The following is a 15,300-nucleotide window of genomic DNA, read 5'->3' as shown; positions in this document are numbered from 1 at the left end:
CATTTTATAAATTATTGTGCTGTTAGTGCCGTTATGTGTTGCTATGCATGTCAGGTGGACAGCTGACAAGAGAGGACAGCAGTGGCAGTATTACTCAGGAATTTGGTTGCAGTGGCGATAAGACTGATGGTTCAGCTCGTGTACCGAAGATCAAAGTTGGAGTTAACAACACAGTACTTGCTGAAATGAAGGCTCGACAAGAAAAGAGGACATCATCTCCACGACAGGTATATTTGTATATGCAGGCTCACTTTTGTGTGTCTGTAGGTGGTGCATACATGAAAAACAAATATTTATTTGGAAATGTCTGGTAAGTTTTAAAGTAATTATGTTTGTGAAAGTTGTTACTAAAACACATTAACTTATTATTGTAAATTTCAAACATTAAAATGTTATTCTTTTGTACCACTATATTGGCAATATAAAATATTCTTAGCTTGAAATGTTTGCTGGCACTTAGGACTCTGATCCAGACAAAGAGAAGCCTCCGTCACCAACAGTGCTTCCCTCAGTGAGGCTTCGATCCACAGGCTTGGCAGACTCTTTGCGGTCTCCGACCAATGGATTCCCCAAAGGGAGTTCAGGTGAAGTCCCAAAGTCTCCCATCCTCAAGTCAGTGACAAAGGAAATTTGTGGCAGCAGGACAAATTCAGACTCAGGTGGGATTTAGTTACTGTGACAGAACTTAGGAAATATAAATAATTCAATTTACTCCTGCCTTTGTATAGTTTAACTCTATTACTGACAATTTTTTCGCTGTAAAATGCAAGACTTATCATGAAATGTCATAAAAATTTAGCCCTCTCAAGAGAGATCTTTATGCCTAATGTATTAAGCAGAAAGTGATGCATGAAGATAATTTTTGTCATTCTATCTCAGAACATAGATTTAGAAAATAAAGTTGAAGTGTTTCTCAAGAATTATAGTTTGTTCAAGTAATGCTTTTTATAGTAAGTATAATTTTATAAACTTTTTTGTGGTCATTCATTTATTGAAGATGGAAATATAATATTACAAAGCTAATAAGGAACACTGATATAGCATTCACAGGTAGTATTGAGATTGTACTTGAGATTGTTAGGTCATTTACAGAGTGAACATTTTACTTAAAAATCACAAAATAGGTTACAGGTTCCAGTCTCACCGCAGGGACCATCTACCCTGAGATTTTATTTTCTTTAGTCCCTCCAGGAACAGTGCATAAAACGTTAAATTACTCGTAGATCTTCCATGCATTCATTAATTTTTATTTGCATATTCCCATTAATTTAATCTTATTATCCATAGTTGCCTCAGCATCTGTTATCTGTAGTATACTATTTAAAATAAATCTAACAAGAATGAAGTTTTCTACGAAATAATTCGATTTAATAGTCGCTTACAAAGTTTACAATGATGACAAGCTTTTTTTAGCTTTATCTGAGGCTGATGGTTACACATTACCATATACAGACTTAATTATTATGACAAGCATGTCCTTGATTTATTTATTTCTAATTTATTTAACAATCCTTTTCAGTAACTCAAACTATATGGTGTCAAATGAGAGGATGATAGTGAATAACGAATTGGAAAGTTTGTGGAAGGAAGCAGTCGTGGCCACTATCCTGGCATTTGCATGTAGGGACTGAGGAATACCACAAAAAAAAAACAGTCAGGATAGCTGGTCCCCGGGCCGAGATTTTAACCTGGGACCTCCCGAATACGAGGCAGGAGTGTTAACCACTTGACCACGATGTTTGGTTGCATGTTCTTGAGCAAGTGTTACAAGACTGTACTGCGGTCAGGCATTTCACTCATATTTACAATTTGTCTGACTTTGTGGTGCCATTTCAGGGTCATGCTGCTCATCAGGAAAGCAGTGCCCCAGCAAAGTGAAACCTCCACCACCCATTGCTCCAAAACCAAGACCATGGTCCATGGTTGGAGGTGACAGGAAGTCAGGTATGTTAATTATTCAGGTGGCATATAAATGTATGGTAGAAATGTGTGGGTAACTGGACTGGATCACCTATAAATAGGTTAGAAGACCAATTTTATTTATTCTTTGCTTGGCTATACCTCAAGAGACATTGGTGGGTCAAAGGACTATATTATTTATGTGGAGGTTCAGTCTTTGTATAGTAAAGTAATTCTTTCTAACATCATAGCTGGGGCAGGAAAGATGCATGAGGTTTGGGAGAGCCACCAGTGTGTCACACTTCATACAATAAGAGGGTTTTTTTAAAGGGCCACCCATGAGTCTTCAGATGAAATTTATTCCTGGCAAAAATCATGTTGGAGCCAGCGTGTTAAGTAGTACTGATTTCTGAATTAATGTTAACAGTGAAGCAGAAGGAAAAATATCGAAGTTTTCATCACATCTGACAGTTTTGAGATTTGGCAACATCCAAATAGACTTTTTTGCATATTATATGAAACAGTAACCTGCTATAACGGCCAGTGAACATCTGCTACAGATATTTATTATGCTTAGATAAACAGAATTATTTTGTTAGTCTACTCCCAATTGTGTCACCATTTTGAGTCGTTACTTTTCATGTCACACTGCATGTAAGTAATACTCAGTATTGGAAGGAGACAATATACCATGTGGTTTCATGCAACCTGAAATTACTGTATTTACTAGGTTTTGTAATTAATGCCTGAATGAAAAGGGGTTGTCTTCTAATTGCAAACAAAGCAAAACACACAGTAAGTAAATTGATAATTTGGGGTTTGATTCCCAACAAGGGAAGGCTCTCAGCTGTGGGGCCCTTCCAGCCTCTTATCCATTGAGTGCCAGAGGCTTTTTCTCAATGGTTAAAGTGTTCAGACTGTAAAGCTCACCACTCACCTCCATCTAGCACTAGTTTATGTGAGATCTGCCCACTCCATCTGGACACATTTGGTGTGGTGCTTAAACACTGAAAAACAACTTCTGAAAATATTTTGGACTTGTTGTCCAGAATAATTCGAATAAAATAATTGGATGATGAGTATTATATTTAAAAATGTGGAAGTTCTGAAATTCATTGCAAATGTGTAATTTTGGAATGTGATCATCGAGAACGGTTGATTTTATTTGTTGTTTTGCAGGAGAGTTCTCATTGCCAAGTGATGGGTCTAGTACCAACACTTCTGCAGCAAATACTCCTGATTCTGGGGATGCTCTGGATGAATCCACAGACTCTGGTGTGGCTAGCATGGGCTCAGGATCAGGTGAGGCTTAACTCCATTACATATCATGTAAAGTCTTGCCACTTATTATGTGTTCATTTCATGATACACGTGAAATGAATGTGTATAGGGCTGACCATGTATGTCTTCTATCTGTGTGTCTGCGTGGTTAAACTTAGTGCTGGACAGATTTTGATTAAATTTGGTATTGACATTATGCCATTGGAGGATACCCTAAACTCATAAATTCTTAATTCCTTGCATAAACTTGAAGTTGTTAAAGTAAGATATCATGTCTTCTTTTGTGAATACTTTTTCATTAAAATTACAAGTTGAGAGATGTTTCAGCATGTATTACAGGTTGTACATTAATTTATTGATTAGTTTGTAATGTATGTATTTGTAACTATGCCATTCTACCAACTATTTTATTATAAACAAATAAATCAGTAAAGAAGAAAGGAAACAACTTTTGAAGTGTATGTTCATGCATTTCAGTTATAATAGTGGAAATTAAATAAATTTTATGGCCTTAAATCCTACCCCTGTATATTTCAGTATGGATTACACCTGTCCAGTCTCGTTTTCAGTATTTTGCTAAAGAGCTCTACAGCATAGCTCAGTGAGTGATAGTACTGTGAAAAGTGTAAGAATCAAACACTGAAAGTAACCTCCTTATAATGTCATTCTTTGTCTTGCCTTTGAATTGTGTACTTTTCATTGAGTGCAGTACTTTGGTATCTACATAAAGGAACTATAGCTATGATTAATTGAATATTTAGACTGCTGGTTGACATAATGCCATATCTAACAAAATTGAAAGCTTAAAGGGAAGAGACCCCTCAGGAGACCTAGGCATAGATGGCAGGATATTTAAATGTTAGGTTTGGAGTATGTAGATTGGATTCATCTGGCTCAGAATAGGGACTGATGGTGGACTGCTGTGTACATGGTAATAAATCTTTGGGTTCTATAAAAAGCAAGGGATTTCTTGACTAGCTGCTCTGGTCTGTGTAGTTAGTAAATAAAACAGGTCCCTTTTTCTAGTATTGGCCTGGAGACTGGCTGTCTTGAAATAAAGATAAATATTATTGGTTTGTTAACATTTTTATCCCTAAAATATGATTTTCCTCAGCCCTTGCAGGCAATTTCTGGCACAGTACCTGAACTAAAACTGAACCATGACAAACTGCTTCCACATCTTTTACATTTATTCATTTACATGTAGTCTGCTATTTTTGCTAGGTAATGTATGCAGTCATGGTGTCATTAAATAAGTTTAATATCCTTCAGTACAAATTATATGCAGCAGATAATGTGTCCCTATGGTGTTTTCCCTGGTGATCTCCATAGGATATATTCATATGATACAAGGCATAACTTGTAACATTTGATTGTAATTTTACAGGTCCAGGTGGTGGAGAGAAGCGTTCTGTTCGAGAAATGGCAGCCAGTTTGAGCAAGCATGGTGGTCCAGACTCTGACAGCAAAAAGAAGGGTGCATCACACAGTGAATCAGGTTAGAACATAACTACAAAGGTGCATGCTGTTTGGTTAGTCTTATGTCCAATTATCATGCTATCCTATATGATGCTCTTCTCGTAAGTATTTACAATAAACATATTTAATATACTGAGCAACATGATGTAGAGATTTGGGGATTTGTTTCTTATAGGGAGAGAAGTTGACTTGTTTCAATCTAGGTCTCCAGACTGGGTATCTTATCTGAGAATTTTTATGGTTTTCCTCAGTCTCTTAAATAAATGTTGGAATATTAGTCTGCCTTTAAAATAAGCCGCAACTACTTGTACTAAAACTGCAATGTTGATTCTGTGTTCTAAAAATGTATCACCCATGTTACTGACAAACAAACAAAACACTGTATCAATATATTGCATACCACAAAACACATAACTGTCACTAACCTGCTGAATAGTGTAGTCATGTTATCTAACATAAGCTGACTCACCAATGTTGTCAGTTGCTGCACAGATATGTCAGGTTATTTAATTGTCAGATCTTGTATTTAAGTTTATTCTTTTATTTTGTAAATAATTTTAGTATATATTGCTTTATTTTTGCTGTAGGCTTCACTTTTTTTGTTCAGATGTGGCCGATAGCAAAGCATTCCAGCAACATTCAAGTGGCCCAGTAAATAGTGCTATTAGTCTGAGTGCTGTTCGTGGAACAAGGAAACTGTCTCATGTTGAGGTACCATGCGAAGTTTTTTTGGCTTTCCAGTTGTCAGAACAGTTGGTGTGACCTCACTCTGTGATTTTATGTAGACTGGTTTTCATGCTATGTGTAATCTGCTTATATACATATGTCCCTCCACTAATAACCATTGAACCAGTTCTCTGCATTTTGTAAAACCTTCTACAAAACTCTTTCTGGCATCATACTTCTTAATTCTTAGCATTCAGCAGTTTCTGTCTATATTTTTATACCCCTTGCAGCATGTTCCTTTTACTTTTATATTTAAAACTTTGTTGATTCTCTCTTTATTCATTCTTAAAACATGTCTGTGCCATCATATTCTATTATTTGTTAATTTGGCTTCCAAGGTGTTTATCCCTAAATTCTTACTCTCTCTCTCTCTCCCCCCCCCCCCTATACTCCTCAAAAATCTTATCCCTACTGCCATTAAATTCTAATCTTGGTTCATGTTTAAATTTCTGCTTCATGTGTTAATATGGACGTGTAATAACTTTTAAGTACAAGTAAACCTCGATTTGCGCCGGTTCAATTTGTACCGATTCAGAATAGCGCCGCTTTTGAAACCAGCAAGTCAAAAAGTGAGAAAAATATATTTCACTATTATTTATAACGTTTTACAATGTTTCTCGTACTGATTCTTATAATAAATCGTAATTCTTACATCGCTGATTTTGAATAAAATTATAAATACAGTCACCTCTGCACTCATTGCTAAGTAGTTGCGAGATAATCTCCTAAAAATCCGCCAACATTGCGCAACAGTCACGTGAGCATTGGTCTCTCTTCATGGTGAGTCATTTGCGTTCATCCTGATAAGGGAGTAAGGAAAAATGTGCTCAGTTCGCTTCTTGTTGACACATTGAATGTGCTGAAAACTGTGTGCTGAACGTGTTTGTGTTGTTGTTCGACCACTGTTCTGCAGTAGCAACTGTTTTATATTTATAAATTGTAGAAGAGCCACCATGTCTGCTAAGAAAGTGAATGTGTTGCTAAAACGTTGCATAGGTCTATTGCGATAGAAGATATGATGGACGTAATTCGTAGAATAGAAGGTGGTGATACCCGTCGTAATGTGTGCAGAAGTATGAAGTTGCCTCCTTCCACTGTGACTACCATAATGAAAAATTCATATAAAATAAAACAGTCAATGCAACAGGCTACGAGAGTAAGTGCAACGCAAGTGAGTTATAGCAGAAGTAAACTTTTAGAAAGAATGGAGAAATTACTGTTGCTATGGGTGGATGACATGAATCGAAAAAACATTCCCTTGACTGAAATTGCTATCACGGATAAGGTGAAGTCAATTTTTGAGGAACTTAAGTCGTCAATGTTTGGGTGCCGGGAACGCATGTCATCGACTTCCCATTGATTTACATTATAAAAAGAGTTTCAATTTACGCCGGTTTGTCCAGGAACGCATCCCCGGCGTAAATCGAGGTTTACCTGTAGTTGCATTTTCCCCTTCATAAGCATTTTCTATTTCCAGATTATGCCCCTCACTGACTGGTAAAAGTTTATCTCTTTGTGTATTAAGTATTGAAATGGCTTCATTTTGTGGATTCATGCAGTGTAAACCTTTATGACTATGATGATAATTTTAAAATAACATGAGTGTCAGTTTCAATCAGTGTAACACGTTCATGATACAATCTGGCTGTATTCAGAGACGTTTCATCATACTTTGTCACCATTACAGGAACATTTTAATATATTAAATATATTGACTCTGTAACAGCAAGCCAAACTGCAGTGTTCCTGAAAGTTGCTGATCAGCTATGTTCATTTAACCTGTGAGATATAATGTTCTTTGTTGTTATATCAAATAATTATATTTTTTCCTTTTCCTTGTTTATCTATAGGAGCTTCAGGAGAGCTTGGCTGATAGGCCAGCACCACAAAATGAGAAATTAGCCACAGCACGTGTGAGGCAGCAGAGCTTTGTTCTGGAGACCGAGTTCACACATGATGATGTAGTGGATGTCTGAACATCTCATTCATTCCATTAACATATTCATTCAGCTTTTACCACTGCCAGGTATACAGTGACTTCTATTGACACTTGCTTATCCGCTATGTAGGACAGCTGTAAGTTGGTTTTATTTCCTCATCCCTTGAACTTAGTAAGGTGGGGATTGTTGTGGTGGTTCATTGGATACCTGGAGTGGCAGCCATAAATATAGGGTGTTTATTAAGTTACTTTATCAGTGCCGGGAGATGTACCTCTGAAATTGTGTGGCTTACCACTCATTATATAGTCTGTTAACTGCTTCACAATCTTCCATTAGGCTAATATGCATTTTATCACCATTACCTTCTCATCTTGTCTTCTTTACTTTGTGGATCAGTGGCAGTGTATGGTTCAAGAAATATGGCTCCAAAATTTTCTTACCATTAAATGGTAAAGGTGCTTCATAACCACCCAGTATTTCAAAAGGCAACATTTTATTTCCTCCCACCTCAAATTTAAAACTTTATCATTCCAGTCATTAGGTGTGTTATTGAAACATTTTAAAAAAACTGCTAGACTAATTATTGTAAAATAAACATTGCTAAGCTAACCAGCTTTTAGAATATGAACAAGGAGCAAGACGAAAGCAAGTATTCCAATCTTGGTAATAGATAATACTGCCAGTTATAAGTTTTTATAATAAACCTAATCGTTTTTTTAAATGTTGATAAGCATCTCTAGGCTTATGTATTACAGTGATGCTTTGTGCAATTGATTTGTATTTTGTTTGTATAGTTTTATAGATTTATATTGATATCACTCGTACTCAGCTACATCTGAGGTGAGCTGTGTTTTATATGTATAAATAGTTTAATTGTAAGTAGCATGTTAATTACAAACTAAATTGTAAATTCTCTGATATGATTATATATACATAATATTCAAGCTCAGTGCACAGAATATGTATCTTTTTGTCACTTGTTTACAATTTCCATATTTACTCACATAATGTAGTAAACATTTTATACTTCGTTTTTATAAATATTGAAAATGCTCTATTATTTAAACCAGGGAAGGGGGGTAATTGTTCTGGGACAATAAAACTGTAATTTTGACAAAGAATCATATACACTTCATCTGCCACCTTTCTTAAATGTTACAGACAGAACAGGTAATATATTTTGTTTGCTAAATGTCCATTACCTGCCCATTATACTTTCAATAAATGGAGTTGTTTTATAAAAAAATTTGTCAGAATTTATATTAAAATAAAAGTCTGAAGTGATGCATCCTCAGACAGACTGGGGTTTCACTTAGCATGAAGTGTAAATAAAATGTTTCTGACAAATGATAGATAACTAAATAAAACATTTTATCTTAACACACATAATTTACTGTACAGTTGATTACTTTTGATAAATTTTATAAATGTGAATTTCAATAATTCATTAATGTACTTCATTTGTAAGAACACATTCCATTAGGAGCTAATTAGAAATTAACTAACCATAATTCCTGCACTTCTAAAACAGGAGGTACAGTTTTATTTTCATATATGCATGTATTTTCTGGTTTTAAATGGAGTTTAAAGTTAACATTTTAAATTTGATATAGAGACAAGTTCTTTCTTTAATCATGTGAGAATTGTGACATTTGTAGCCCATTTACGAGCAATGTTGAAAGGAAAATAATGCAAGTAGGAAATTTTCTTCCTTAGTCCATTTTATATCTTGCTTTTCACTGCCTTCTATTACATTTATTGCAAATTTGTATTTAGTGTTTGTATTCTTGTTTGATGTTAACTTAATTAGCTGTAACTAAACTTGACAAAAGAATTGATCTGCAATCTTTGAATGCTTCTCTCCCCATTTCTTATGTTTTGATACAAAATTATACCCCCCATGAACTTTTCTGTGTGGGACAGGGAATATGAACACCAACTATGCAACTCCACAGAACAGAGTCCTTGTGTAGCTGATAGTTGCTCAGCTAGTCAAGAAATTCCTTCATTTTATGTAACCATAACATTCATTACTGTTCACAACAGTGTGCCATTGATCCTATCTTGACCACTTGAATCCTCTGATATATTCCTGTATCTTCCCTTCAGGATTTATGACTAAAATACTGCTTGAATTTCTGTTATTTTTGTGTATACTACATGTCCTGCCCATCTCATCCCTCTTGTATGAACACTGCAAAGAAATATAGGAAGTTTAATACTGGTATAACTGGGCTAGGACTAGATGCATAAAATATTAGTTGAGGAATTGTTCTATATCAGTTGTATGTGATGGGAGTCAGTTGTATACTTTTATAAAAATCATTTCACGTGCTGAATTAAAAGCCAAGTTCAGAAGACCTGATACGGTAATGAACAAAGAATGGGAATGTTAGACCACTCGGTGAATAAGAATTCAGTTGTAGGTTCATAAACTTAAAATGTGGAGGAAGGAAATTGACTGCTCAAAAAATTGTCTGTTTCTATGGTGCTCAATTTATTCATTGTATTTACAATAAGCCTGCCATCAAACCTTCCTAACCTGTTTCTTTAACTTTCTTTTTACTATTATTATCACAATATTTGTCTATGCACTGCTGCCAACAGTACTAAAAAAGCCCCTCGTTTCTGTCCCTATTTTGCATTTTTCCCAAATTTCTCTCCCAGTGGTTTATCTGCAATAAATTTCCCTTTTTTATCATTAACTATGGGGCACCTTATATAAGGAACAAGATTGAAAATGTATACTCTTTGGAGTACACTTACATTCCAAAGCCATTCTTCACACTACAGTATGTTCGTCATTGTACAAATGTAATCTGAGGTAACTTTTGTGCATCACTTCAACAGTGACCTCAGTTCCCTTTGTTGCACAGCAGTGGCCATTGATGCAGGTTGCCTGCCGCCTAGGAAACTGTGATACATTAGGACAGGCCAATAAGGTGTTCTTCACTTACACTAGAGTATGAAGAACACCTGATAACCAAAAATGTTTGAGGGAGTTTAAGAATAAACCCTTGGAATGCAGGTTAACAAATAACAGAATATGATGGTATGGACATGTTTTAAGAATGAAGGGGTTAAATCAAGGTTTTGAATGTAAAAGTGGATGGAAGATATCATGAGGGAGACCAAAATCAAGAGGGGAATAACAGCAGGTTAGGAAAGATGTTACACAAACCATGGGAAGTAATTGAGGAGGCTGTATTCTTAGCATCTCAGGTATCTTTCTTTAAAATATCCTAGCCAGAGTATTGTATTATTTTCCCAACATGTGCTTTATTTCCCACCCTTCTCATCTTGATTTAATCACCCTGACAATATTAGTTAAGAAGTACAAATTTTGAACCTCCTCGCTAAGTATTTTTTCCATCCTTATACTTCTCTGTCTTGGGTCCAAATCAAGTTAAAGTATTTTACATCCAGCACTTGATATAATGAAAAATAAACCTTGAAAATGAGACACATGACTACATATTATGTGAGTAAATATGATGGAGTAACTGAATGGTTATACTGCCTATTACATTGCTGGTTTTGTGGCATCATGTTCTGTTTATTCTGCTGAAAAAGCAGACTAGCTCATTTAATTAGTATCATCATTGACACCTTGATACTGACCAGATTCTAGGATGCAAGAGGAGTGTTATTTACAGATATTTAAAATGTTTATGGATGAAAATTGTTCATGATTATTAACATGGGGGGGATTCAGTAATTCTTATATAGGCCTAACTATCCATATAAATGCTGCGCTACACATTCTGGATCGTGCGTCTTTGAACTATGTGTTTGTTGTGTTGATGGTGGCCCAGTCAAGTACAGTGAGTGATTCTCAACCTTTACTTCTGATACCTGAAATTGGCCACCCTGCAATTCTTGGGCTTCATGTTTTTGGCACTTTTCAAAATTAGAGTAATGTGAGTGCCTGTGGGCCACAGTCTGACGTATGGAATCAGTGATAGAATATAGTGGATACAGCTCCATGTGGCCAGTGTTATGTTACCGTTAAAAATACGCTTAAATGAAAAAAGAGAAACAAGGCACTTCAAAGTATGAGAAGTATTCATCACAGAATGTTGATACACACCACAGCATTATGCACACCTGGTTTGGTACTAAAGCCCTCTGTGAGTGGCAAAACATTGGCAGCATTTCTTGTTACTGATTTAAGTATTTTGTGTCAACTTATCTTGTTCACTTCCAGTTTTTGTTTTAGTTTCACTTAGGTTCATTGTTATAGGTAGTGTAATAAAAAGTAGGTCATCTGCTCCATAATGAGGTGGTCATGTTAGCAGCTTTAGACACTATACACAGGTGACTGGTCCATTTGGGCCCTGCAATTAAAAATGTGTTTGTGTTGAATGAACAAAATACACAGAGGTTGAAAACTGGATGTACAAATCCACCCATACATTTTAAACATATTACATATTTACTTAACATTTTTTTCATTGTGCAGTGATAAATGTGGTAAACCTGGAAAGCAGTTCCCACCAAGGAAACAGATTTTATACAAAATCAGTTGAGGGTGTCATGGATCCATTTTATAATTTGTTATTATGTCACACCAAAAATTTTTTACTTTTAAATGTAGTTGTTTTTCACTTTCACTTTGTACACTCTTGGTACATGTGTGTGCTACCAAGGGTGTTGAATATTTTTAAGGGATGAGATTCATCATCGAGTGTCAATAGTTCAGATTCTGTAGTCATTAATGATTTATTTAACAAGACTGTATCAATTGCAAAAGTTGTAACAAATGATCATATGATTTTGAATGATGGATAAGATGTTATGGCCTATTGTAAGGTACTGATCCAGCATGTATATACCTGGAGGGATTGAGGAATCACAAAAACCTCAAGATAGCCAACTTCCCACCTGAGATTTCAGTATCTTGTTATGTCTTTCAAGCAGTCATCCACTCACAGTACAAGTTAAGCAGAAGGATCATATTATGAAGGAGAATAATTATAATAAGGGATACTGAAAGTAATGTAGGAACATTGATGAAAAGTTTCAAATTACAAAAAACTTATTAAAATTATTTGTTTATATGACTGTCATCTGGGATGTGCAATTTAGACTGGTAGAAGTTTACCGACATGCCAGATGTGCTTTCTGCCTCCATCATCAGGGTGATAGCTGCACAGTAAAATTGTTTGTTTCAAGATGCGTATATCACATAGTTACAGATCTATAAATGTATGCCCCTGCTTAGGTCCAGAAACTATTAACATGTCAGTAACTGTAGTATCAGTAGAGTTTACTTATTTTTAAGTATTTCTCGTACTCAACAGTGCATGGAACTGTGAGTATGTACATCTTGTATTCATCCCTTCTGTGTTTCTTGTAAAGTTTTGGTAACAATTACTCAGTTCATATATTTCAGGTATAAATATTGTATTTATTCCTGTTGATTTTGTTTCATTCTGTTAGTAGTAGTTTACCCTTTGTTATCCATGTTTATAATTTCAATAACATAATTGGACAACAGCAAACAAGTGCAGACTTACAGGTGACATTGGAAAGGCACAGTTCACGTTAAAAGGAAAAATAAACCTTAAATTTACCACAGTCCAGAACTATGTGATTTATGTTCTTGGCAGTTTTTTAAGATGTATCTTTCCCTCTCCCCACAAGATCCCAGTTTGAATGATTTGTTGTGAAAATAGATTTTCCCCCAGAAAATACTACTATATTTGTTCCTAGAAATGTAAAAAATTCAATTTGACATGATAAATTTAATATTTATCTTTTAATGTTAAACATATAGTTTCAGTTTTCACTCTTGCCACCAGTCAGAGAGATTTGTTGAGTAGGTTAATTTCACAACATGTGTAGAGTGTGTATTTTCAGTGAAATAGAATTCATTTTAAGTGTTATGCCTCAAGTGGGAACATTAAGGTATTGAGCATGAGAACACAGAACAGTAGAAGAAAGCAGAGATTATAACATTCCTTACTTTGTTGGAAGTAAGAGCACTTGAACAGTTAATGAATTGATAAGCGGGTCTTGACATATGGCTGCCCATACAACTTGCACTTGTACCAACAGGTCTGTGTTCCCAAAATCAAGTTGCATGCTTATTGCACTAGGCTTCATCAGGCATCAAAGATCTTTGGTCACAGTGCATATTTCATCAATATTCATTGATTGTGTTTTAGGAAATTTGTAAAGTATAGAACAACATGTAGAATTAATTATACATCATTAATACTTTAAGTAAATTTGTGTCTGCATTTAGAGACAGTCTGAAGACTTGCGCAGATATGATGAAAATTTAATGACTCAAAGCTCTTAAAAATGTTGCTATACTGTGATCATCGCCATTTCTCTTGATCTTTTTTCTTATATATCGTTTCATTTTGTAATGTTTTACTTCTGTTTTACTTTCATAAAGTGATTGCCAGTTTTTTATTATTATTTATTTAAGGTGCAATACATGCCAAAAGACAGTATTGAAATATACACTTTGTACATTATAACCTGAGTATCATTTCTGTGTAAAAAGGATCAAAAGTATTTTGTGGAATTAGCATTACCAAATAAGTGCCCTGTGTCATCCAGGCTATGCTAGTTTATTTTATAGTCAACAGTGTTAAGCTATCCAGAGTTTCATAATTTAAGTCTTTTAATATGCAAACTAAAACCAAAATCTTGCTCAAGATTTGTGTGTATTTGTTTCACTGCTCATTGCATTTTGTCCCATGGTTTCTTTTACAAGAGAGAGAACCAAACTTCTGAATGTTTGGAATTGTCCTACATCTTTAGTGGGATATAGAAGTTACCTATAATGTATATGGTGCAAACAGATTAATTAGATGTGATATTGCTTTTATTTTTTGGATAGATATCAGTTATTTGTATTTCATATAATAGAAATTTCTTGTTATTGTTATTTGCTTCATAAGAAAACTAGTATTTTGAATTTTACTTTTCCTGGTTGCAATGATGGTGACATGAATGATGTATGTATGTATGTATGCCATGTAAAAGTCAGTGTATTGTCTTTTATTGATCATTCAGTACTTCCCTGTAATGTTTCTCTTTTATATAAAATAATGTTATCGCATAGGGACTCTTCAGTAACCTCCAATTTGATTTATTGATTTATGACCCTAGATAACTTTTTCTGTATTTGACATCTTCTCAAGTTAAAAAAATAAGTTTTTTGATGATTCAACACATAATTTAGAGTACCTTTTTGTCTTAATGAGAAAATGATCAAGTTTCAGAATTTTAAATAAAGTGACATTTTAAATAATATATACACAAGTTTGGAACTTTTATTCAAGAGCAAAATCCTTTGTGTTCTGTGAAACAAACATGTTAATTATAACAATTACTGTGGTTCCTTCCATGTAAAGTTGATATGCTCCTGATCAAGAAATTCCCTGCTGCTGTGAAATCAAAAAGATGGATCACCATGCCTGTTGGATACTATCTCGAGCCACTTCAATCCAGCCTGTATCATAACACCTTATTTTTCCCAACATCCGTTTTAACATCATCCCTTCCATTGTGCTTATATCTATGCGGCTCCTCTTTTAAGGTTTTTGACCAAAACTTTCTATGGAATCTGGTATTTCTCCATGTGTGCTACATGGCCTGGCCTCATTCTACTTTATTTAATCCTATGAAGGATATGTGGAATGTAAATAAATTCTATTCTATTCTAACAATTTGTGGTACTCCACATATTACTATGTATCTTCTCCAGTCTAATGTTCATGTCTTAAAGGTTCCTTCACATTTTTGATACTGAACATTGCTAGTGCGACTGTACTCGTGTTTGTATTCGTTATTTGTCCGGTTTTAATGTAGGGCTGGAGACCGGCAACCCTTAATTTTCGTGGCTCCAGTCAAATATTGGGACAGGACCTTATATTAGACAACGACCGCTTTCTTCCATATCCATACCTGGTCATTTATCTTTCTGTCATTTAACGCTATACAATTTTCAAGCAAA

At 34.9% G+C, this 15,300-nt stretch overlaps 1 protein-coding gene across 5 annotated transcripts in view; it reads left to right on the top strand.

Annotated features, from left to right (window-relative positions):
• The window catches only part of LRR (capping protein regulator and myosin 1 linker 1 leucine rich repeat protein), a 59,878-nt gene extending 45,272 nt beyond the window's left edge, over positions 1–14,606 (top strand). For 4 of the 5 annotated variants that reach the window (XM_022072176.2, XM_022072174.2, XM_022072177.2 and 1 more), the window contains 7 exons: positions 55–227; positions 461–659; positions 1,837–1,944; positions 3,079–3,201; positions 4,568–4,678; positions 5,267–5,370; positions 7,236–14,606. In XM_022072176.2, the coding sequence (XP_021927868.2) occupies positions 55–227; positions 461–659; positions 1,837–1,944; positions 3,079–3,201; positions 4,568–4,678; positions 5,267–5,370; positions 7,236–7,361 (944 nt within the window). In that variant the 3' untranslated portion in view covers positions 7,362–14,606. The remainder of the gene's footprint in view (positions 1–54; positions 228–460; positions 660–1,836; positions 1,945–3,078; positions 3,202–4,567; positions 4,679–5,266; positions 5,371–7,235) is intronic. The other variant, XM_022072179.2, reaches the window with a different exon arrangement.
• Positions 14,607–15,300: the final 694 nt, after the last annotated feature.

This window comes from Zootermopsis nevadensis, unplaced genomic scaffold (assembly GCF_977971745.1).
Source record: "Zootermopsis nevadensis isolate Lab colony 2312 unplaced genomic scaffold, Znev_1.0 Znev_ptg000028l, whole genome shotgun sequence".
Taxonomy (NCBI): Eukaryota; Metazoa; Arthropoda; class Insecta; order Blattodea; family Termopsidae; genus Zootermopsis; species Zootermopsis nevadensis.
This window is presented reverse-complemented; position numbering and strand designations above follow the sequence as displayed.